Raw genomic sequence first — 27,500 nt, 5'->3', positions numbered from 1 at the left:
CACACCTTCCTACTTGACTCACTAGATTTTTGTGATGCTTGGCGATAGTGAACTGCAGAGCAGGTATATATCTAACGTAGTATAGTGGTAGTAGACAGATATTCACCGCCCAGGGAAGTACTATGGTCTTGGTGTCGGAAAGGTTAGTGTTGGCGAAGCAGTTAGGCATCACGGTGTCATTTGTCACATACCTCCTCTACCCCTCGTCCTGGTCGCTGTTTCTCGTTCTCTTTGCCTCACTCACACATGGGTTCTTGGCATCCACATCACAAACACAATCTCTCCATCTCCAACACAACACTTGTAAAAAATACCTCACAGAAACCTTAAATTTTCATTACAATTTTTTCTAATTTTTCGTGATATGAGAATATAGTGATAACATAATCATGTTGGGTACAACCATATCCTCTACTCTGTCCTTGAAACCTAACATGTTCAACATCACAATGTTTGCTTCCCCAAAGCTAAGATGGTTCCTTTTCCTCCTCTCTGTTAGTCACAGTAGAATAAAATGGTTTCCGTCTCATCAGTCTTCTAACATCACCTACCTCCTTCGACCTCTTCTCCATGTACACCGCAATGTTCCTCATCTCTCTTTGTTCTACAGGTATTCTTTTGGCCACTGTGCTTCCGAGGCATTTTCATGTTTTCCTGCCTCTAAGGCTTGGACCCGAGGCACGCCTCAAACTAACAGTTATGCTACGTTTGTATTCAAACTTCTAAGCTATGAAATTTTCTCCCTCCTTTCGTCTTTCCCTCTTCTATAATGTTTCTCCATATAAGAGTTAGGGATACAAACGCAAGGGGATCCTTCACTGTATCATCTTTCTTTCAACTATCACATTACTCACTTTCCTATTTAAATCACCCATCACTAACACCCAGTCTGTAACATGCTGGCACACTCTCTTATCTGCTCCCCATAAGTTTTTTCTTAGCCTTCTTCTTGTGGTTATGTGCGTAAGCACTAATAATCAACCATCTCATGTAATTCACTTTCTTTTTTACCCTCATCAGTCTGTGGTTCATTTCCTTACATTCTTTCACACATCCTAAAACATTCGTTCTTACTTATTCTTGAGCTTCGTTTCACGTAGAGCCAGGATATCAAGGTTACTTTCTTCAGACATACTATCTTTCCTTTCTTCTCAGACACCCAAACCTGAGCCTTCAAGGAGGTTGAGCACTCTTCGGTTGCCTTCTGCTCCATCTTTTAGGAACTAAAATGTAAGAAAGGGCAGGGTTTCCAGCCTCCCGCTCCCCCCCCCCCCTTTTTAGTCTCCCTTTACGAAACAAATGGAATATCGAGTTAGAATTCTTTCTCCCTTGGCTTCTCCCTTGGTATATATATATATATATATATATATATATATATATATATATATATATATATATATATATATATTTCTTTTTTTTTTTTAAACTATTCGCCATTTCCCGCGTTAGCGAGGTAGCGTTAAGAACAGAGGACTGGGCCTTTTTTGGAATATCCTCACCTGGCCCCCTCTGTTCCTTCTTTTGGAAAAAAAAAAAAAAAAAACGAGAGGGGAGGATTTCCAGCCCCCCGTTCCCTTCCCTTTTAGTCGCCTTCTACGACACGCAGGGAATACGTGGGAAGTATTCTTAATCCCCTATCCCCAGGGATAGTATATATATATATATACATATATATATATATATATATATATATATATATATATATATATATATATGTATATATATATATATATATATATATATATATATATATATATATATATATATATATATATATATATATATATATATATATATATATATATATATATATATATTTTTTTTTTTTTCTTTTTTTTTTGCTTTGTCGCTGTCTCCCGTGTTAGCGAGGTAGCGCAAGGAAACAGACGAAAGAAATGGCCCAACCCACCCACATACACATGTATATACATCACGTACACACACACACACACACACACACACACATATATATATATATATATATATATATATATATATATATATATATATATATATATATATATATATATTGGAAAGGATCACAATTTTGCGCGTGATTAAGATATTCCACGGGGAAAATGAAACACGAAAAGTTCCCAAGTGCACTTTCGTGTAAGAATCACATCATCAGGGGAGACACAAGAGGGAAATATAAAAGTCAGTTGATATACATCGAAGAGACGAAGCTAGGACGTCTTTTGGTAAACTTGCGATATTCCAAGACATACAACGAGCGTTCATAAACTTACAATTTTACAAATTTTATCAACAATAAAGTTATCTAATTTGTATAGACCATCACTAATATTAAGATTATGATTCTTTGTGTATCTAATAATGGAAGATTCAATGATATTTCTTTTGGTAATAGAGTTAGAGTTAATAACTGAGATGAAGTTACCCCAGTCAATACAATGATCATAGTTTTTAACATGATTAAACAAGGCATTTGATTCTTGTCACATTCTTAAACTATATCTATGTTGCTTAAGTCTAAAAGAAAGATCCTTACCAGTCTGACCAACATAAAATTTATCACAGTTTCCACAAGGCACTTTATAGATCCTATTAACACCTTTATAGGTGCTATTAACACCTTAAAAAAAGACAAGGATATACATATTACTAAAGCAGATAAGGCTAACACTGTTGTGATTTTAGACAAAAGTAACTATTTACCTAAAACGAATGATCTTCTAAATGATGACAAAACATATTCTAAACATAGCAAAAATACCTTAGAAGCAGTTAATTCCCATGTCAATAAAGAAATGAAGTTGTTGTTGAAAGGTAATAGTTCTCTTATCAAAAGTTTGACATCTTTGTCCCCTTCATTGCCATATATGTATGGACTTATCAGAACACATAAACAGAATTTTCCAGCAAGACCTATAGTGAGTTCAGTAGGCTCCATCACATATAGATTGTGAAAATGGTTAGTTTCTTTATTAAGCCCTTTAGTGGGTAAGGTATCACATTCATATATCATGAACAATGTAGATTTAGTCAACAAGCTCAACAATATCAATGTTAATTTTGATTTCAAACTAGTTAGCTTTGATGTTTCCTTACTTTCCACTAAAGTTCCAGTTGATGACCTTTTAGAATATTTATTTGATGTCTTGGATGATATTCATTTACCTGCCTCAAAGTCTAATTTCATTGAACCGATAAAATTGTGTATAAAAGACTGTGTATTTCAATCTAATTGACATTATTATGCTCAAAAATTTAGTAAGGTAATGGGTAACCCTCTTTCACCTGTGCTAAGTAATCTTTATATGGAATTTTTTGAAACGAAATTACTAAAGGATATCTTACCTTCTAATGCAATTTGGTTTAGGTATGTAGATGATGTTCTTTGTGTTTGGCCAACAAATGAAAATTTACGAATATTTCTCCCCTTACTTAACAATTTAGTACCTTCCATCATATCTACTGTAGAAAATGAAAATAGTGGTATACTACCATTTTTAGATTGCATGATCCATAAACAAGGAAACAAGTTTAAGTTTAGCATATACAGAAAACCCACCAATGTATGCTCATATATCCACGAATGTATGCTCATATATCTCATCTCAACATGACAGAGTTAAATTACCATCATTTCAATCTATGTTCCTTAGGGCATTACGTATTTGCAGTCTAGAGTTTATTGATGATGAATTTGAGAAGATATATTCTATTGGATCTAAGTGAAAGTACCCTAGATCTTTCATTGATAAATCCCTTAAGTTAGCAAAGAAATCATTTTATAGAGTTGAGCCCAAAACTCCCATTGACACCAATAATCTTTTAGTTCTCCCTTTTAATGATAATTTCACTTTGCTTCCCATGTTGCTTAAATCCTTTAATGTAAATGTTGCCTTTAGCAACAATAATACTATAAAGAATGTCTTAATCAGGAATTCACCAGAAAATTCTCTTGGATGCATCTATAAAGTTCCTTGTGGAAACTGTGATAAATTTTATGTTGGTCAGACTAGTAAGGATCTTTCTGTTAGACTTAAGCAACATAAATATAGTATAAGAACGATACAAGAATCAAATGCCTTGTTTAATCATGTTAAAAACTATGATCATTGTATTGACTGGATTGATGCCATCTCAGTTATTAACTCTAACTCTATTACCAAGAGAAATATCATTGAAACTCCTATTATTAAATACACAAAAAATTATAATCTTAATATGGTCTATACAAATTAGATAACTTTATTGTTGATAAAATTTGGAAAATGATAAGTTTATGAACGCTCGTTGTATGCTTTGGACAATCACATGTTTACCAAATGGCGTCCTACCTTCGTCTTTTCGATGTCTATCAACTGACTATTATATTTCTCTCTTGTGTCGCCCCTGATGATGTGATTATTACACGAAAGTGCACTTGGGAACTTATCGTGTTTCATTTCCCCGTTGACTCATAGGAATATCTTGATTACGCGCAAAATTGTGATCCCTTCCAATATATATATATATATATATATATATATATATATATATATATATATATATATATATATATATATATATATATATATATATGTATATATATATATAAATATATATATATATTTTTTTTTTTTTTTCATATTATTCGCCATTTCCCGCAATAGCGAGGTAGCGTTAAGAGTAGAGGACTGGGCCTTTGAGGGAATATCCTCACCTGGCCCTCTTCTCTGTTCCTTCTTTTGGAAAAAAAAAAAAAAAAAAAAAGAGAGGGGAGGATTTCCAGCTCCCCGCTCCATTCCCTTTTAGTCGCCTTCTATGACACGCAGGGAATACGTGGGAAGTATTCTTTCTCCCCTATCCCCAGGGATACGTATTCCTATGAGTCCACGGGGAAAATGAAACATGATAAGTTCCCAAGTGCACTTTCGTGTGATAATCACATCATCAGGGGAGACGCGAGGGAGAAATATAAGTCAGTTGATATACATCGAAAAGACAAGCTGGGACGTCATTTGGTAAACATGCAACAATCGCATGTTTACCAATTGGCGTCCTAGCTTCGTATCTTCGATGTATATCAACTGACTGTCATATTTCTCCCTTGTGTCTCCCCCTGATGATATGAGTATTACACGAAAGTGCACTTGGGAAATTACCGTGTTTCATTTTCCCCGTGGACTCAGAGGTATATCTGGATCACTCGCAATATTGTGATCCTTTCCAATATATATATATATATATATATATATATATATATATATATATATATATATATATATATATATATATATATTATCTATACTTTGTCGCTGTTTCCCGCGTTTGCGAGGTAGCGCAAGGAAACAGACGAAAGAAATGGCCCAACCCCCCCCCCCCCATACACATGTATATACATACATCCACACACGCAAATATACATACCTACACAGCTTTCCATGGTTTACCCCAGACGCTTCACATGCCTTGATTCAATCCACTGACAGCACGTCAACCCCGGTATACCACATCGCTCCAATTCACTCTATTCCTTGCCCTCCTTTCACCCTCCTGCATGTTCAGGCCCCGATCACACAAAATCTTTTTCACTCCATCTTTCCACCTCCAATTTGGTCTCCCTCTTCTCCTCGTTCCCTCCACCTCCGACACATATATCCTCTTGGTCAATCTTTCCTCACTCATTCTCTCCATGTGCCCAAACCACTTCAAAACACCCTCTTCTGCTCTCTCAACCACGCTCTTTTTATTTCCACACATCTCTCTTACCCTTACGTTACTCACTCGATCAAACCACCTCACACCACATATTGTCCTCAAACATCTCATTTCCAGCACATCCATCCTCCTGCGCACAACTCTATCCATAGCCCACGCCTCGCAACCATACAACATTGTTGGAACCACTATTCCTTCAAACATACACATTTTTGCTTTCCGAGATAATGTTCTCGACTTCCACACATTCTTCAAGGCCCCCAGAATTTTCGCCCCCTCCCCCACCTATGCTCCACTTCCGCTTCCATGGTTCCATCCGCTGCCAGATCCACTCCCAGATATCTAAAACGCTTCACTTCCTCCAGCTTTTCTCCATTCAAACTCACCTCCCAATTGACTTGACCCTCAACCCTACTGTACCTAATAACCTTGCTCTTATTCACATTTGCTCTTAACTTTCTTCTTCCACACACTTTACCAAACTCAGTCACCAGCTTCTGCAGTTTCTCGCATGAATCAGCCACCAGCGCGGTATCATCAGCGAACAACAACTGACTCACTTCCCAAGCTCTCTCATCCCCAACAGACTTCATACTTGCCCCTCTTTCCAAAACTCTTGCATTTACCTCCCTAACAACCCCATCCATAAACAAATTAAACAACCATGGAGACATCTCACACCCCTGCCGCAAACCTACATTCACTGAGAACCAATCACTTTCCTCTCTTCCTACACGTACACATGCCTTACATCCACGATAAAAACTTTTCACTGCTTCTAACAACTTTCCTCCCACACCATATATTCTTAATACCTTCCACAGAGCATCTCTATCAACTCTATCATATGCCTTCTCCAGATCCATAAATGCTACATACAAATCCATTTGCATTTCTAAGTATTTCTCACATACATTCTTCAAAGCAAACACCTGATCCACACATCCTCTACCACTTCTGAAACCACACTGCTCTTCCCCAATCTGATGCTCTGTACATGCCTTCACCCTCTCAATCAATGCCCTCCCATATAATTTACCAGGAATACTCAACAAACTTATACCTCTGTAATTTGAGCACTCACTCTTATCCCCTTTGCCTTTGTACAATGGCACTATGCACGCATTCCGCCAATCCTCAGGCACCTCACCATGAGTCATACATACATTAAATAACCTTACCAACCAGTCAACAATACAGTCACCCCCTTTTTTGATAAATTCCACTGCAATACCATCCAAACCTGCCTCCTTGCCGGCTTTCATCTTCCGCAAAGCTTTCACTACCTCTTCTCTGTTTACCAAATCATTTTCCCTAACCCTCTCACTTTGCACACCACCTCGACCAAAACACCCTATATCTGCCACTCTATCATCAAACACATTCAACAAACTTTCAAAATACTCACTCCATCTCCTTCTGACATCACCACTACTTGTTACCACCTCCCCATTTGCGCCCTTCACTGAAGTTCCCATTTGCTCCCTTGTCTTACGCACTTTATTTACCTCCTTCCAGAACATCTTTTTATTCTCCCTAAAATTTAATGATACTCTCTCACCCCAACTCTCATTTGCCCTTTTTTTCACCTCTTGCACCTTTCTTTTGACCTCCTGTCTCTTTCTTTTATACATCTCCCACATAATTGCATTTTTTCCCAGCAAAAATCGTCCAAATGCCTCTCTCTTCTCTTTCACTAATACTCTTACTTCTTCATCCCACCACTCACTACCCTTTCTAATCAACCCACCTCCCACTCTTCTCATGCCACAAGCATGTTTTGCGCAATCCATCACTGATTCCCTAAATACATCCCATTCCTCCCCCACTCCCCTTACTTCCATTGTTCTCACCTTTTTCCATTCTGTACTCAGTCTCTCCTTGTACTTCCTCACACAGGTCTCCTTCCCAAGCTCACTTACTCTCACCACCCTCTTCACCCCAACATTCACTCTTCTTTTCTGAAAACCCATACAAATCTTCACCTTAGCCTCCACAAGCTAATGATCAGACATCCCTCCAGTTGCACCTCTCAGCACATTAACATCCAAAAACCTCTCTTTCGCACGCCTGTCAATTAACACGTAATCCAATAACGCTCTCTGGCCATCTCTCCTACTTACATAAGTATACTTATGTATATCTCGCTTTTTAAACCAGGTATTCCCAATCATCAGTCCTTTTTCAGCACATAAATCTACAAGCTCTTCACCATTTCCATTTACAACACTGAACACCCCATGTATACCAATTATTCCCTCAACTGCCACATTACTCACCTTTGCATTCAAATCTCCCATCACTATAACCCGGTCTCGTGCATCAAAACCACTAACACACTCATTCAGCTGCTCCCAAAACACTTGCCTCTCATGATCTTTCTTCTCATGCCCAGGTGCATATGCACCAATAATCACCCACCTCTCTCCATCAACTTTCAGTTTTACCCATATCAATCGATATTTACTTTCTTACATTCTATCACATAATTTATTATTCTTTGTCGCTGTCTCCCTCCCGCGTTAACGTTAGCGAGGTAGCTCAAGGAAACAGACGAAAGAATGGCTCAACCCACCTAAATATACATGTATATATATAAACGCCCACACAAACACATATACATACCTATATATTTCAACGTATACATACATATACATACACAGACATATACATATATACACATGTACATATTCACACATGCTGCCCCATCCATTCCCGCCGCCATTTCGCTACACATGAAATGACAATAATGATTTTCCGATGTTCGTTGAACATTTATTTCTAATTTCTTCACCCTGGTTAGGCTACACCGTAGAAAAGGCCACAGTGTGACTGAATCGTCTGTTTAACGACTGTCAAAGTGTTGTAAGATATTTTGAAGCAGCGTACCTCGAAACACGTTCCGAACCAATGAAAGTACGAACAAGGGTAGCATACCGTGCTTTTTGTGAGCTAACTGTACTGATGGGAGTTAACTATACTTACGTGAGCTGACTGTAGTAACGTTAGCTGACTGTACTAACGTGAGCTGACTGTACTAACGTGAGCTGACTGTACTAACGTGAGCTGACTGTACTAACATGAGCTGACTGTACTAACGTGAAGTTGAGAGTTTCACCAAGGGTGTTGATGAGGCTGAGGTCGATACCAGAGATGGGTATGACGGTGCCGTTATCCAGAGTTGTGATCTTGAAGAACGGCCAGTGGTTGACTGTGGACACCACCAGCTGACGCCCCTGGAAGTCAGAGTAGAGCTGGTGAAGGTCCGGGACAAGTCCACCTTTCACCTGATGGCTGTTGGTAGGCCGAGTGCCACTCACAGACCACCATCCAACCTGGTGGAACCTGCGGGGAAGCACACTTGGCGTCCATTATTTTCAATAAGAATGATTGATACTGGATGGCATCCCATCCCTCCTTGTACACGGTATATTGGCTTAGATCTTCTGCATCACTTACAAGGATCACCATCAAACTATCATCACTTGATAGCACAACGATGACATGAACGACGATGACATGAACTGTCGCATTCATAGCATCGTAACACATGTCAGAATAACAACAGTGGAAGGAACCTTTAGAAACGGAACGTGCATGAAGATGATAAACGATGTCTGTTATCAATAGTTACTGACTCACTTCCACTCATTTCATACAAGAAAAAATATGTATGAAATATGTAAGAAACGATGTACTTCTCATGTAAGTAAGAAATAATTCGATGCATATTTTGTCTATTGGAATGAGATTCGCAAACATTTAGACGGACATAACTCACAAGCAAGAGTCTTATACATTGATCTTAGCTCTGCTTTTAATACAATCCAGCCACATGTTTTGTTAAATAAAGTATCAGATGTAGACTGTCACTTACTGAAATGGATCTTCAGCTTTTTAACACAGAGGCAACAGTCTACCATGATAGATAACGCCAAGTCCAACATAATTTTCAACACTGCAGGTGCACCCAGGGATGCGTTATGTCCCCCACTTAGTTCAGTTTGTATACTGATAACTGCAGAAGTGTTTTTATCAACTGCATTATTTCAAAATATGCTGATGATACAGTAATCATTGGAGAAATTGTATATGATAATTGTAATGATTATAATGCACAGGTTAGTTTCGTTGTTGAGTGGTGCAAAACAAATTATATGCACTTGAATGTAAAGAAAACTAAAGAGATGATCATAGATTTTAGGACAAAACGAAAATACATGTTCCAGACTTAATTACAACTGGAGAGGAAAATGTCGAAAAAGTGGGTCAGTACAAGTATCTAGGCTTTATCATAGATGACCAGTTAAAAGGTGGTGCAAATACTGATTTAGTGTGTAAGAAATGTAGTCAAAGATTGCACTTTGTACGTATCTTAGATGTCTACGTATAGACAACGCAATAATTGATCTTTATTATAGGTCAACTATAGAATCAATGTTATGTTGTACAATTACCGCCTGGAATGCCAAGCTACACAATAAAGATGAAAATACACTTAAGAAAATTGTTAAGAAAGCTGGGAAACTGTGTGCAAACACTAAAACATAAGATATATTGTATCAGGAATGTGTAGTGAAGCAAGTGAAGAAGATCATGTAACCCGTCATCCTCTATTCCAATATTATATATCTTTAAGGTCAGGAAGAAGACTCTCTCTGCCTACACAGCGCAACGATACATTCAGGAAATCATTTGAACAAAAAAGCATTCTACTGTTGAACTATGTAAACAAACTGCAACTCCTCTGTGATATACGTAGGTTCTGAGTGCAATAAATGATTTCTTATGTGATATCTCATATGGTATTCAAATGTGATATTCTATAATTTCTGTTATATAATTATAACACAGTAGGAAGAGAGGAAAGTGATTGGTTCTCAGTGAATGTAGGTTTGCGGCAGGGGTGTGTGATGTCTCCATGGTTGTTTAATTTGTTTATGGATGGGGTTGTTAGGGAGGTAAATGCAAGAGTCCTGGAAAGAGGGGCAAGTATGAAGTCTGTTGGGGATGAGAGAGCTTGGGAAGTGAGTCAGTTGTTGTTCGCTGATGATACAGCGCTGGTGGCTGATTCATGTGAGAAACTGCAGAAGCTGGTGACTGAGTTTGGTAAAGTGTGTGGAAGAAGAAAGTTAAGAGTAAATGTGAATAAGAGCAAGGTTATTAGGTACAGTAGGGGTGAGGGTCAAGTCAATTGGGAGGTGAGTTTGAATGGAGAAAAACTGGAGAAAGTGAAGTGTTTTAGATATCTGGGAGTGGATCTGTCAGCGGATGGAACCATGGAAGCGGAAGTGGATCATAGGGTGGGGGAGGGGGCGAAAATTTTGGGAGCCTTGAAAAATGTGTGGAAGTCGAGAACATTATCTCGGAAAGCAAAAATGGGTATGTTTGAAGGAATAGTGGTTCCAACAATGTTGTATGGTTGCGAGGCGTGGGCTATGGATAGAGATGTGCGCAGGAGGATGGATGTGCTGGAAATGAGATGTTTGAGGACAATGTGTGGTGTGAGGTGGTTTGATCGAGTAAGTAACGTAAGGGTAAGAGAGATGTGTGGAAATAAAAAGAGCGTGGTTGAGAGAGCAGAAGAGGGTGTTTTGAAATGGTTTGGGCACATGGAGAGAATGAGTGAGGAAAGATTGACCAAGAGGATATATGTGTCGGAGGTGGAGGGAACGAGGAGAAGAGGGAGACCAAATTGGAGGTGGAAAGATGGAGTGAAAAAGATTTTGTGTGATCGGAGCCTGAACATGCAGGAGGGTGAAAGGAGGGCAAGGAATAGAGTGAATTGGAGCGATGTGGTATACAGGGGTTGACGTGCTGTCAGTGGATTGAATCAAGGCATGTGAAGCGTCTGGGGTAAACCATGGAAAGCTGTGTAGGTATGTATATTTGCGTGTGTGGACGTATGTACATGTGTATGGGGGGAGGGGGGTTGGGCCATTTCTTTCGTCTGTTTCCTTGCGCTACCTCGCAAACGCGGGAGACAGCGACAAAGTATAAAAAAAAAAAAAAAAAAATAATTATACTTCTTAACCATGAATTGAGCTTCTAGCCATGAATATTTTCATTATGTATGATGTAAGCAATTTGACAATGAAGTCATCTTATTTTGTCTTATCACATCTTATGAATCATTTGATGCACGTGTCACCGTTGAATGAATGTTGACAACACTATATTCTACATATCAGTGGAATATATACCGTAATGATCCTGCCAACGATTCTGACACTAAAACAGTTGGCACTTTTTTGCAAACAGTGTTTTAATTACCACTTCAGCATCTATCCAGGGTTACTTACCACTTTTGATTTCTTGCCAGCTTAAGGGATTTATCAATGAAAGATCTACGATACTTTAACTTGGATCCATTAGAATATATCTTCTCAAACTCATCATCAATAAACTCTGGACTGCAAATAAGTAATGCCCTGAAGAACATAGACTGGAATGATAATAATTCAACTCTGTCATGTTGAGATGAGTAATAATGGATATATGAGCATACATTGATAGATTTTCTGTACGTGCTAAACTTATACTTGTTTCCATCCCTAAGAATCATGCAATTACAAAATGGTAACATACCATTGAAAATAATGATATGTTACCAAAGAAATCATTTAATATAGTTGAACCCAAACCTCCACTTGACATCAAGAACCTGATAGTTCTCCCAATTAATAATTATTTTACTTTACTTCCCATGTTGCCTAAATCCTTTAATGCAAATGCTTCCTTCAACAATAATAATATCATAAACAACATCCTAATCAGGATATTGTTTATGATATTGTTCCACAGGGTACGTTTGTAGAGTATCATGTAAAAAAATTGATAAGTTTTATGTTGGGCAGACTGGCAAAGAACTTTCTGTCAGGACAAGATTGGTATGCCTTCTTTAGTCATGTTAAAAAACTATGATCATTGTACTTATTGGAGCAATGCCATCTTAGTCGTCAACTTTATCAATATCATTGAATCTTCAATTATCAAACACACAAAGAATTGTAACATTAATACTAGAGAAGGTCTAAAGAAACTGGATAGCTTTATTGTTGATAGAATTTGGAAACGCTTCCTTTTTTTGTCCACATGATATATTGTATGATGCAGATGTCACCAGACTTGAACGCTCCCGACCACTATTCGTGTTGACACTTGTTTACCAAATGGAGTCTTAGTTACGTCTCGTCGGTGTACATCAACTAACTGTTATAACTATTTCTTGTATATCCCCTAATACTGTGATCATTACACATAAGTGCACTTAGGAACTTACTGCGTTTCATTTCCCTGTGATTAAGAAAGGAATTTAGTTGATCGTGCAATTCATTGTGATCTCTTCCGATATATATATATATATATATATATATATATATATATATATATATATATATATATATATATATATATATATATATATATATAAATATTATATTATATATTTATCGTACTTCGTCGCTGTCTCCCGCGTTAACGAAGTAGCGCAAGGTAACAGACGAAAGAATAGCCCAACCCACCCACAAACACATGTATATACATACACGTCCACACACGCACATATACAAACCTATACATCTCAACGTATACATATATATATATACACACACACATATACATATATACACATGTACAAAATTCATATTGTCTGCCCTTATTCATTTTCGTCGCCACCCCCACACACATGAAATGACAACCCCTTCTCCGCGCACGTGCACGAGGTAACACTAGGAAAAGACAACAAAGGCTATATTCGTTCACACTCAGTCTCTATCTGTCATGTATAATGCACCGAAACCACGGCTCCCTTTCCACATCCAGGCCCAACAAAACTTTCCATGGTTTACCCCAGACGCTTCACATGCCCTGGTTCAATCCGGTAACAGCACGTCGACCCCGGTATACCACATCGTTCCAATTCACTCTATTCCTTGCACGCCTTTCACCTTCCTGCATGTTCGGGCCCCGATCACTCAAAATCTTTTTCGCTCCATCTTTCCACTTCCGACACATATATCCTCTTTGTCAATCTTTCCTCACTCTTTCTCTCCATGTGACCAAACCATTTCAAAACACCCTCTTCTGCTCTCTCAACTACACTCTTTGTATTAACAGACATCTCTCTTACCCTTTCATTACTTACTCGATCAAACCAGCTCACACCACATATTGTCCTCAAACATCTCATTTCCAGCACATCCACCCTCCTCCGCGTGGATGTGCCGACGCTTCGCAACCATATAACATTGTCGGAACTACTATTCCTTCAAACATACCCCTCTTTGCTTTCCGAGATAACGTTCTCGCCTTCCACACATTTTTCAACGCTCCCAGAACTTTCGGCCCTTCCCCACCCTATGATTCACTTCCACTTCCATGGTTCCATCCACTGCTAATCCACTCCCAGATATCTAAAACACTTCACTTCCTCCAGTTTTTCTCCATTCAAACTTACCCTCCAATTGATTTGTCCCTCAACCCTACTGTACCTATAACCTTGCTCTTATTCCCATTTACTCTTAGCTTTCTTCTTTCACACACTATACCAAACTCAGTCCCCAGTTTCTGCAGTTTCTCACCCTAATCAACCACCAATGCTGTATCATCAGCGAACAGCAACTGACTCACTTCCCAAGCTCTCTCATCCACAACAGACTCCATACTTGCCCATCTTTCCAAAACTCTTGCATTCACCTCCCTAACAACACCATCCATAAACAAATCAAACAATCATGGAGACATCACGCACCCCTGCCGTAAACCGACATTCACTGAGAGCCAATGAGTGAGGAAAGATTGACCAAGAGGATATATGTGTCGGAGGTGGAGGGAACGAGGAGAAGTGGGAGACCAAATTGGAGGTGGAAAGATGGAGTGAAAAAGATTTTGAATGATCGGGGCCTGAACATGCAGGAGTGTGAAAGGCGTGCAAGGAATAGAGTGAATTGGAACGATATGGTATACCGGGGTCGACGTGCTGTCAATGGATTGAACCAGTGCATGTGAAGTGTCTGGGGTAAACCATGGAAAGTGTGTGGGGCCTGGATGTGGAAAGGGAGCTGTGGTTTCGGTGCATTATTACATGACAGCTAGAGACTGAGTGTGAACGAATGGGGCCTTTGGTGTCTTCTCCTAGCGCTGCCTCGCACACATGAGGGGGAAGGGAGTTGTTATTCCATGTGTGGCGAGGTGGCGATGGGAACAAATAAAGGCAGACAGTATGAATTATGTACATATATATATATATATATATATATATATATATATATATATATATATATATATATATATATATATATATATATATATATATATATATATATATATATGTCTGTGTGTGTATATATATATATATATATATATGTACATTGAGATGTATAGGTATGTATATTTGTGTGTGTGGGCGTGTATGTATATACATGTGTATATGGGCTGGTTGGGCCATTCTTTCGTCTGTTTTCTTGTGCTACCTCGCTAACGCGGGAGAGAGCGACAAAGCAAAATAAATAAATAAATATAAATATCTCTTTTACCCTTTCATTACTTACTAGATCAAACCACCTCACACCACATGTTGTATTCAAACATTTTATTTCCAACACATTCACCCTCCTCCGCACAATCCTATCTGCAACCCATGCCTCGCAACCATATAACATTGTTGGAACACTATTCCTTTAAACATACCCATTTTTGCTCTCCGAGATAACTTTCTCGCCTTCCACACGGTCTTCAACGCTTCCAGAACCTTCACTCCCTCCCCCGCCCTGTGACTCACTTTCGCTTCCATGGTTTCATCCATTGTTAAGTCCCCTCCCAGATATCTAAAACACTTCACTTCCTCCAGTTTTTCTCCATTCAAACTTAACTTCAAATTACTTTGTCTTTCAACCCTATTGAACCCAATAACCTTGTTCTTATTCACATTTACTTTCAGCTTTCTTCTTTCACACGCTTTACCAAGCTCAGTCAACAACTTCGGCAGTTTCTCACCCGAATCAGTCACCAGCGATGTATCATCAGCGAACAACAACTGACTGACTTCTTGAACCCTCTCATCCACAACAGACTGCATACTTGCCCCTCTCTCCAAAACTCTTGCATTCACTTCTCTAACCATCCCATCCATAAACAAATCAAACAACCATGAAGACATTACGTACCCCTGCCGCAAAAAAGCCATTCACTGGGAACCAATCACTTTCCTCTCTTCCTATTCGTACACATGCCCTACATCCTTGGTAAAAAATCTTCACTGCTTCTAGCAACTTACCTCCCATGCAATATACTCTTAAAACCTTCAATAGAACATCTCTATCGGCCCTGTCAAATGCCTTCTCCAGGTCCATAAATGCTACACATAAATCCATCTGTATTTCTCGTATACATTCTTCAAAGCAAATACCTTATCCACACATCTTCTACCACTTCTGAAACCAGTTTGCCCTTCCCCAGTCTGATGTTCTGTGCATACGTTTACCCTCTTAATCAATACCCTCCCATATAATTTCCCAGGAATACTCAAGAAACTCATGCCTCTGTAATTTGAACACTCACCTTTATCCCTTTTGCCTTTGTACAATGGGACTATGCATGCATGGCACCAATCCTCAGGTACTTTACCATGATCCATACATGCATTGCATATCCTTACCAACCAGTCAACAACACAGTTACCCCTTTTTAGATAAATTCTACTGCAATACCATCCAAACCCGCCGCCTTACCGGCTTCCATTTTCCGCAAAGCTTCCATTGCCTCTTCTATGTTTACCAAACCATTCTCCCTGACCCTCTCACTTCGCACAATTCCCTGACCAAAACACCCTATATCTGTCACTCTATCATCAAACACATTTAACATATCTTCAAAATACTCCCTCCATTTCCTTCTCACTTCTTCAGTACTTGTTATTACCTCTCCATTTGCCCCCTTCATCGATGTTCCCATTTGTTCTCTTGCCTTACGCACTATATTTACCTCCTTCCAAAACATCTTTTCATTCTCCCTAAATTTTAATAATACTCTCACCACATCTCTCATACCCCCTCTTTTTCACCTCTTGCACCTTTCTCTTGACCTCAAGCCGCTTTCTTTTATCCATGTCCTAGTCATTTGTACTACTTTCCTACAAAATCCGTCCAAACGCCTCTATCTTCTCCATCACTAACAATGTTACGTCTTCATCCCATCACTCACTACCCTTTCTAATCTTCCCATCTCCCGCCTTTCTCATGCTACATGCATCTTTTGTGCAAGCCATCACTGCTTCCATAGATACATCCCATTCGTCACCCACTCCTCTTGCGTCATTTGCTCTCACTTTTTGCCATTCTGCACTCAATCTCTCATGGTACTACCTCACACAAGTCTCCTTTCCAAACTCACTTACTCTCAACGTTCTCTCCTTCCAACGCCAGGCACCAAAATTATCGACCAACCTCTAGAGGAGAATGAACAGATTCTCTGACGTGGACCTACTGCCAAAACCAGGATTCGAATTCTATACGCTCGATATCAGGCGGCCCGTGAATGCTTCATGGTTAGGAACACTAGCTGGAACACAACGGAGGGCCATGGTATATGCACTTCATTGAACCCCAGCACACTATGCTCTACCAATCCAACCATCAGTTTTACTTGTACTAAACTGCAATCTTCTCTGTTCATCCGATGGGATCACGTGTTGTCTAATGAATTCACAGGTCTTACTGCTCACTGTCTTGTGACACATTCATAGGAACTGAATTTCAAAGTCACTTAATACGTTCAAATGGTTTGAGCCAGTGTAGCATGAGGTAGTCGTCTGAGTCAACCATTTGTCAAAAAAGAAAAAAATCGCATTAATACGTCAGGATCACTATAGTCCTTCATGTGCGATCACATGACTAGCTGTGCTGCCTGGTATGTTCATCTAAACCAACGCTCCATTCCAGGTAACTTACCTACTTGATCTGATCATGAGAATGGGAAGTATCCTTGGACATGACTGCCGGGTCGACTCACCTATCATCAGCCAACCAGACGACTTGGCTAACTCATTCTATCTCAGTATTTGCTGATGAGTCCTACCCAGTTTGATTGTGTGGGCTACTTGCTAAGTTCAGTTGAAATTATCATCGCTGCCATAAAAGATAGAATTGCTGGTCTTTCTTTCTGTTCTAGTAAAAACAAGCCATAGGTGTAGGTTTACCAAACAAATCGTTAAGTTTACCTGGTATGTTTATCTGACCTAACTGCCTTGATAAACTCACATGAGCTGATCCTCCATGTCACCTGAAGTGTTCATTCTGAGCTAATTCTGTGGTCCACCCACCTGCATTGACGATCAGCATGACTGGAGTTATTACGTGATCTAACATTCTTTGCCACTCGTCTGTTCTGTGATCACTGCCTTCTGCCGTGTTCATCTGAGCTCCCTGACTCAGGCAGTCAACCAGCCTGATGAGCAATGTCACCTAAAGTCTTCATCTTTGGTAAATGTTTAGAGTCAGTGTTATTTGATGTGTTCATCTGAATTAACTTTTGGGGTTATTGCTTTTTTTTGCACTCCCACTGTCGCTTGACGTATTCCAAACTGACAGCCTGAACTACTCACTGATCTAATCTGGGTATCAATGTCGCTTGACGTCTTCACCTATACGAACCCTGTGGTGCCGTTCACTTAATCTTACCATCAGTGTCACTTGAGGTTTTTATCTAGCCTATCTACCTCGGTCATTCTTCTCATCTGTTACGCACTATCACTTGCAATATTCATGTGAGGTTATTACCTGAGTCGTTCACCGAAAATGCTTATCAATGTCTCTTGATGTGTTCATCAGATCTAATAGCCTATGCCACTTAACTCATCTGGTTAACAATTTGACTTGACTTTTCTGCTTGAGACGTTCATATATCTGACAATTAGTGCCACTTGACATGCTCACCATATCAAGGTATTAGTCTCGGCCCCTCACCCAAATTCACCTTCAGGATCACCTAAAGCCTTCGTCTGAGGTAACTGTGTGCATCACTCACTAAACCATTAGTGTTACTTGACAAGTTCATCCGAGTTACCTGCCTGGGCCATAAAGCACACAATTAGCCTTGACATTAGTGTCACTTGACATGCACATCTGACCTGACTACCTTGGTCGGCTACTTTTCTAACTTGACCATCAATGACACTTGATGCATTCACTTGAGCCACTTCCCTGAGTCGACCACTCACCTAATCTGACCATCAGGATCGACCCTGGAGGAGAACAGCTGAGCCTTCTGGTGTGTGACTCGCTGCACCAACGCCACCTGGGAAGATACGAACAACATTTCCCTTAAAGTTCCTGTTAGATTTGAATATCGCACCAAAACGTACAATCAATTATCCACATAATGATACATTTTACATAACACGAAATTTGTGATAAAGACACTGAAGAAAACCTTAGTTCTTCGTATGAATATGGATGATCCAGCTTCATAATATTCACAATTTCGTCTTATACCTGAGATGAACTCCCAGTATGCCATATTGTACCACCAGACATTTTAAAGGAAGGCCTTTGCCAGCGTTTTGGTTGAAATCCATATCTATACAAGAACAAAAAAAAAGTCGGATCACACACTACATACACCTCTCAGAGATCTTAAGACAACTCATAAAGCTGATTAGTCATGACCTGGCTTTTGTCTCTTGTAGCCTGGCCTTACCTGAGTACCTTCCCGGAGCAGCACCAGCAGGCAGCTCCTCCGTCAGACCATTACCTTGTTGTTGTCTCTTGTAGCCTGGCCTTACCTGAGTACCTTCCCGGAGCAGCACCAGCAGGCAGCTCCTCCGTCAGACCATTACCTTGTTGTCTCTTGTAGCCTGGCCTTACCTGAGTACCTTCCCGGAGCAGCACTGGCAGCTCCTCCGTCAAATCCTCATCCACGATGATGAACCATTGTATCGTCGGTGACTCCAGCACATTGTTCATCACCTGAAACCAACAGGCACTTGTAATTAAACAGTTTGCGATCAACGAAATTCCATCCGACATACCATGTACAACAAATACGCTACAGAAACTTTAATGTTCAATATCCAGCATTAGGGATGAGTAGATGAAAACACCTAACGTCGTGTCTTTCATTCAAGGATGTGTACTAGACATTCGAGGAAGTGTGTATGACGAGAGATAAAGATGGACTAGTGTGGTCCTGAAGCATCGAAACTTAGGGTTGACAATGAGGCAAAAATGAGGCACAAATTCCTATTTAAAACGCTTAATGCATAAAATGTAATCATATGTGTTTCAGTATCTGACACGTAATGAGAGAAGGAAGGATCCATCGAATACATCATCATTTAGAACTTGTGAAATTGAGAGCGGGTTGAGGATGCCTTCACTGAAAAGCTTGAAAGAGCAGTAGAGAATGTAGATCTAAGGAAGAAATCATGTCTTATGGGTGTCATGAATTATCAACTGCTGGTGAAGTTGAAGAGGGAGTTATAGGTGGGTCTAGGACTACGGTGAAATAATAGACGTATTGTGTGTATCAGCAGGCATGAATGTTGATAACATGGATGTACCTTACACATAAAGCTGGTCATACATACACATGGTATAAACTTAGGAAAGACAAGAGCATGGCTGCTTTGTTTCTGGTAGGAGGAAATGTGAGAGGTAGTGTCGCAGGTGTGAAGTTATGAGAAGGTTGGAAAGAGCTTTGCCAGGTTATATGACAGTAACACGTAAGTTAGCCTCATATGCCATATGGTATTAGACAAGCGGATATGCGAGCGCAGTTACCCAAACACCACAATATTCACATATCTTTCACGTGTATAGAGAACACAAAGGACTATTCCCTCAAATATATATCTGGCCTGTAAGAGCGTTCTTAATCAAATCACTTAAGTGTGTAACCCCTACGTCCATACTTATTCAGATATATAAAGTGAACGTTCTATAATAACGATCTCATGTCTTGTAGGAGTGCACTTATTTAATCAGATCAAATGCACGGCCTGTTAAGGCGTACTTTCAATACCCTTTATCTATTCATTGATGAGTTTAGTATGTTACTTATAAAACGTTCACCTCTATGTGACTCAAGTGCACAGACTGCATGGAAGTGTATTTTAACACAATTGATGTGTTTGGCCCCTAAATACGTATCTGTTTACAATTAAGTGTGTAGCCCATAAAACCGTACCATTAGAAAAAAAAAATTAAGTGAATGGACGATAAACGCGTGTGTAGAAAACTCTTTAAGTTTATGGATCGAGAAAATGTATCAGTTCAAATCATTTGTGTGTATGGAACGTAGGAATATCTATCTTTACCATGGAACACCACCACCAGTCCTAGGGAACAGAGCTGGTACATTCATCATCTCAGTATATTCATTCACATCCTAAACCCGTATTCATTGTTAATACGAAATGTAAGCTTCTGCGGTGATCTATAAGTCTCATACTATTTACCCTTGTTCATAACGATGATTTATCAAGTGAGACAAATTACAGTCTCCCTACAACACCTCCTCACATACAGAAACACTTCTACTGAATGTAGTCCCAGATCTCCTCTGTGGCTGACTTCATCTTAAAATATCTTGACGGTCCTATCAGCCACCACACAGTTTAATAACCCACATGTATGCATTTTTTTTTTTTTTTGACAATTTCTTCAATTTAAACTTGTTTATCTTCTAAGTTCCAACTAATGTAAATAAGATATGTATCTTCAAATCTCATATATTTAACCTATCCTGACCTATATCAGCCTAGGTTCCACATCTATAAATCATAGTTTAGGCATCATACGGCCTACTGGAATCTCGCGTACACTCTACGCTGTACTGAATTATGTTCCTCGATTATATGCTTTCTGCTCATGTTGTGCTCATGTTGGAAGCATATATGGTAGACATAATGATGGTCACAAATACATATGATATAAACCTAGCGTAGCATAAATAGCATAGCTGATTTGTTTTTGGTAAGAGTTAATGTAAATGGTAGTGCACCAGATGTGAATATAGGAGAGGGTTGGAAAGATTTCTGCCAGTTAATATGATAGTATCATGTAAGTTAACCTTATATTTCAGATGGTATACGACAAACGGATATGCAAGAATAAATACGCAAACACCACAACATTCACAAACCATTCACGTATATAGGGGACCCAGACACTTACTTATTCAAATGGATTTCTGACTTGTAAGGGGAATATAATAGACAGCTCTGTTGTCCTGGAAAACGTGCTCATCTTCTTCAAAGATCTCACGAGCATGGACTGAAGCATAACATATACGAGGTGTAAGAAGGTATACTCATTTAATCACATCAAATACAGAGCTCTCAAATGCACCTATGATGAATAATCTTGCGTGGACTGTATGGCTGTACGTTTTCACAAATTAACAAAGGTATGATGTATTATTGCAGTAAGAAGTCATATGGCACCAATTGTTGCGAACATAGGAGCGTTCTCACATGAATTTCACAAAAGTGTGGACTTTGCAAGCGTATATATATACATATATGTATATATATATATATATATATATATATATATATATATATATATATATATATATATATATATATATATATATATATATATATATACATATATATATATATATATATATATATATATATATATATATATATATATATATATATATATATATATATATATAAATATATATATAAATATATATATATATATATATATATATATATATATATATATATATATTTTTCTTTCTTTTTTTTTTTTTTTTTTTTTGCTATGTCGCTGTCTCCCGCGTTTGCGAGGTAGCGCAAGGAAACAGACGAAAGAAATGGCCCAACCCACCCCCATACACATGTATATACATACGTCCACACACGCAAAATATACATACCTACACAGCTTTCCATGGTTTATCCCAGACGCTTCACATGCCCCGATTCAATCCACTGACAGCACGTCAACCCCGGTATACCACATCGCTCCAATTCACTCTATTCCTTGCCCTCCTTTCACCCTCCTGCATGTTCAGGCCCCGATCACACAAAATCTTTTTCAATCCATCTTTCCACCTCCAATTTGGTCTCCCTCTTCTCCTCGTTCGCTCCACCTCCGACACATATATCCTCTTGGTCAATCTTTCCTCACTCATCCTCTCCATGTGCCCGAACCATTTCAAAACACCCTCTTCTGCTCTCTCAACCACGCTCTTTTTATTTCCACACATCTCTCTTACCTTTACGTTACTTACTCGATCAAACCACCTCACACCACACATTGTCCTCAAACATCTCATTTCCAGCATATCCATCCTCCTGCGCACAACTCTATCCATAGCCCACGCCTCGCAACCATACAACATTGTTGGAACCACTATTCCTTCAAACATAAACATTTTTGCTTTCCGGGATAATGTTCTCGACTTCCACACATTTTTCAAGGCTCCCAAAATTTTCGCCCCCTCCCCCACCCTATGATCCACTTCCGCTTCCATGGTTCCATCCGCTGCCAGATCCACTCCCAGATATCTAAAACACTTCACTTCCTCCAGTTTTTCTCCATTCAAACTCACCTCCCAATTGACTTGACCCTCAACCCTACTGTACCTAATAACCTTGCTCTTATTCACATTTACTCTTAACTTTCTTCTTTCACACACTTTACCAAACTCCGTCACCAGCTTCTGCAGTTTCTCACATGAATCCGCCACCAGCGCTGTATCATCAGCGAACAACAACTGACTCACTTCCCAAGCTCTCTCATCCCCAACAGACTTCATACTTGCCCCTCTTTCCAAGACTCTTGCATTTACCTCCTAACAACCCCATCCATAAACAAATTAAACAACCATGGAGACATCACACACCCCTGCCGCAAACCTACATTCACTGAGAACCAATCACTTTCCTCTCTTCCTACACGTACACATGCCTTACATCCTCGATAAAAACTTTTCACTGCTTCTAACAACTTTCCTCCCACACCATATATTCTTAATACCTTCCACAGAGCATCTCTATCAACTCTATCATATGCCTTCTCCAGATCCATAAATGCTACATACAAATCCATTTGCTTTTCTAAGTATTTCTCACATACATTCTTCAAAGCAAACACCTGATCCACACATCCTCTACCACTTCTATATATATCCCTGGGGATAGGGGAGAAAGAATACTTCCCACGTATTCCCTGCGTGTCGTAGAAGGCGACTAAAAGGGAAGGGAGCAGGGGGCTGGAAATCCTCCCCTCTCGGTTTTTTTTAATTTTCCAAAAGAAGAGACAGAGAAGGGGGCCAGGTGAGGATATTCCCTCAAAAGTCCAGTCCTCTGTTCTTAACGTAACCTCGCTAATGCGGGAGATGGCGAATAGTATGAAAGAAAGAAAGAAAGATATATATATATTAGAATTGATGACCACACCTGTCCATGATGAGAGTATGAAGGTGAAATCACACTTCTGTAGGAGTTTATACAATTTCATTTAACATTTAATTTTTCTATGTATGTGGCACGACATGTTTTTTGGAGACAATGCACCTCTTCAGGCGCCGGTTCTTAACAAGTTATTCAAATCCCAATATCACTCTTGGTTCCTGCAGTCCAACACCAATCCTTCGAGGGTCAGCACTGTCAGCTGTCTATAACCGCAACCCATGTAAAGGAGAATGATCAAGGAGGGTCAGGTGACGGTGGTTGACCTGGTTAGCTGGGTGTGTCATGAACAACTCATTCTTTTTTGTTTACGTGTTTTGTCAATTCTTTCATAATGATTTGGTTAATGCTAGGATGGGCTCTAAGATTGCTTGTAGACAAATCAAAGTTCTTACCATTAGCAATCAAGACAGATTCATTACCGTTACGTGTGGCATGATCAGCGGGGTATAAAATAACGGGATTTTCAGTATCGATTGGGGGACCATTTTTCTGACAATGTTTAGCGATCGCATTTTTGTGGTCAACCCTGTGTACTAAATGTTGATTCCAATAACATCTCTCCGTAAAATTGTAACTTACATCTCTCCTACTTACATACGTATACTTATGTATATTTCCCTTTTTAAACCATGTATTCCCAATCACCAGTCCTTTTTCAGCACATAAATCTACAAGCTCTTCACCATTTCCATTTACAACATTGAACACCCCATGTATACCAATTATTCCCTCAACTGCCACATTACTCACCTTTGCATTCAAATCACCCATCACTATAACCCGGTCTCGTGCATCAAAACCACTAACATACTCATTCAGCTGCTCCCAAAACACCCAGGTGCATATGCACCAATAATCACCCATCTCTCTCCATCAACTTTCAGTTTTACCCATATTAATCGAAAATTTACTTTCTTACATTCTATCACATACTCCCACAACTCCTATTTCAGGAGTACTGCTACTCCTTCCCTTGCTCTTGTCCTCTCACTAACCCCTGACTTTACTCCCAAGACATTCCCAAACCACTCTTCCCCTTTACCCTTGAGCTTCGTTTCACTCAGAGCCAAAACATCCAGGTTCCTTTCCTCAAACATACTACCTATCTCTCCTTTCTTCACATCTTGGTTACATCCACACACATTTACACACCCCAGTCTGAGCCTTCGAGGAGGATGAGCACTCCCCGCGTGACTCCTTCTTCTGTTTCCCATTTTAGAAAGTTAAAAAAAATACAAGGAGTAAATATTTATTTATTTTGCTTTGTCGCTGTCTCCCGCGTTTGCGAGGTAGCGCAAGGAAACAGATGAAAGAAATGGCCCAACCCACCCCCATACACAATGTATACACATACACGTGCACACACGCAAATATACATACCTATACATCTCAATGTACACATATACATACATACACAGACACATACATATATACTCATGCATGCAATTGACACTGTCTGCCCCCATTCACTCACATCGCCACCTCGGCTCACATGGAATACCTTCCCCCTCCCCCCTCATGTGTGCGAGGTAGCACTAGGAAAAGACAAAAAAGGCCCCATTCGTTCACACTCAGTCTCTAGCTGCCACGCAATAATGCCCGAAACCACAGCTCCCTTTCCACATCCAGGCCCCACACAACTTTCCATGGTTTACCCCAGACGCTTCACATGCCCTGATTCAATCCACTGACAGCACGTCAACCCCGGTATACCACATCGATCCAATTCACTCTATTCCTTGCCCTCCTTTCACCCTCCTGCATGTTCAGGCCCCGATCACACAAAATCTTTTTCACTCCATATTCCATATATATATATATATATATATATATATATATATATATATATATATATATATATATATATATATATATATATATATATATATATATATATATATATATATATATATATATATATATATATATATATATATATCATCAGCGAACAACAACTGTCTCACTTCCCAAGTTCTCTCATCCCCAACAGACTTCATACTTGCCCCTCTTTCCAAAACTCTTGCATTTACCTCCCTAACAACCCCATCCATAAACAAATTAAACAACCATGGAGACATCACACACCCCTGCCGCAAACCTACATTCACTGAGAACCAATCACTTTCCTCTCTTCCTACACGTACACATGCCTTACATCCTCGATAAAAACTTTTCACTGCTTCTAACAACTTGCCTCCCACACCATATATTCTTAATACCTTCCATGTGAGAAACTGCAGAAGCTGGTGACGGAGTTTGGTAAAGTGTGTGGAAGAAGAAAGTTAAGAGTAAATGTGAATAAGAGCAAGGTTATTAGGTACAGTAGGGTTGAGGGTCAAGTCAATTGGGAGGTGAGTTTGAATGGTGAAAAACTGGAGGAAGTGAAGTGTTTTAGATATCTGGGAGTGGATCTGTCAGCGGATGGAACCATGGAAGCGGAAGTGGATCATAGGGTGGGGGAGGGGGCGAAAATTTTGGGAGCCTTGAAAAATGTGTGGAAGTCGAGAACATTATCCCGGAAAGCAAAAATGGGTATGTTTGAAGGAATAGTAGTTCCAACAATGTTGTATGGTTGTGAGGCGTGGGCTATGGATAGAGTTGTGCGCAGGAGGATGGATGTGCTGGAAATGAGATGTTTGAGGACAATGTGTGGTGTGAGGTGGTTTGATCGAGTAAGTAACGTAAGGGTAAGAGAGATGTGTGGAAATAAAAAGAGCGTGGTTGAGAGAGCAGAAGAGGGTGTTTTAAAATGGTTTGGGCACATGGAGAGAATGAGTGAGGAAAGATTGACCAAGAGGATATATGTGTCGGAGGTGGAGGGAACGAGGAGAAGAGGGAGACCAAATTGGAGGTGGAAAGATGGAGTGAAAAAGATTTTGTGTGATCGGGGCCTGAACATGCAGGAGGGTGAAAGGAGGGCAAGGAATAGAGTGAATTGGAGCGATGTGGTATACAGGGGTTGACGTGCTGTCAGTGGATTGAATCAAGGCATGTGAAGCGTCCGGGGTAAACCATGGAAAGCTGTGTAGGTATGTATATTTGTGTGTGTGGACGTGTGTATGTACATGTGTATGGGGGGGGTTGGGCCATTTCTTTCGTCTGTTTCCTTCCGCTACCTCGCAAACGCGGGAGACAGCGACAAAGTATAAAAAAAAAAAAAAAAAAAAAAATATATATATATATATATATATATATATATATATATATATATATATATATGTATGTGAGAAATACTTAGAAAAGCAAGTGGATTTGTATGTAGCATTTATGGATCTGGAGAAGGCATATGATAGAGTTGATAGAGATGCTCTGTGGAAGGTATTAAGAATATATGGTGTGGGAAGCAAGTTGTTAGAAGCAGTGAAAAGTTTTTATCGAGGATGTAGGGCATGTGTACGTG

General features: G+C 39.5%; 1 protein-coding gene across 1 annotated transcript in view; it reads right to left on the bottom strand.

Moving 5' to 3' along the window:
- LOC139753532 (probable glutamate receptor) overlaps nucleotides 1-27,500 on the bottom strand; it is a 176,035-nt gene that overhangs the window by 121,338 nt on the left and 27,197 nt on the right. The window contains exons 5-7 of the mRNA XM_071670180.1: nucleotides 19,451-19,634; nucleotides 18,887-18,998; nucleotides 8,770-9,015 (exon numbers count right to left, since the gene is read on the bottom strand). Of these exons, the coding sequence (XP_071526281.1) occupies nucleotides 8,770-9,015; nucleotides 18,887-18,998; nucleotides 19,451-19,634 (542 nt within the window). The remainder of the gene's footprint in view (nucleotides 1-8,769; nucleotides 9,016-18,886; nucleotides 18,999-19,450; nucleotides 19,635-27,500) is intronic.

Source organism: Panulirus ornatus, chromosome 14 (genome assembly GCF_036320965.1).
Source record: "Panulirus ornatus isolate Po-2019 chromosome 14, ASM3632096v1, whole genome shotgun sequence".
Classification (NCBI taxonomy): domain Eukaryota; kingdom Metazoa; phylum Arthropoda; class Malacostraca; order Decapoda; family Palinuridae; genus Panulirus; species Panulirus ornatus.
Note: the sequence above shows the minus strand (reverse complement) of the source record. Positions and strands in the feature narration are given on the sequence as shown.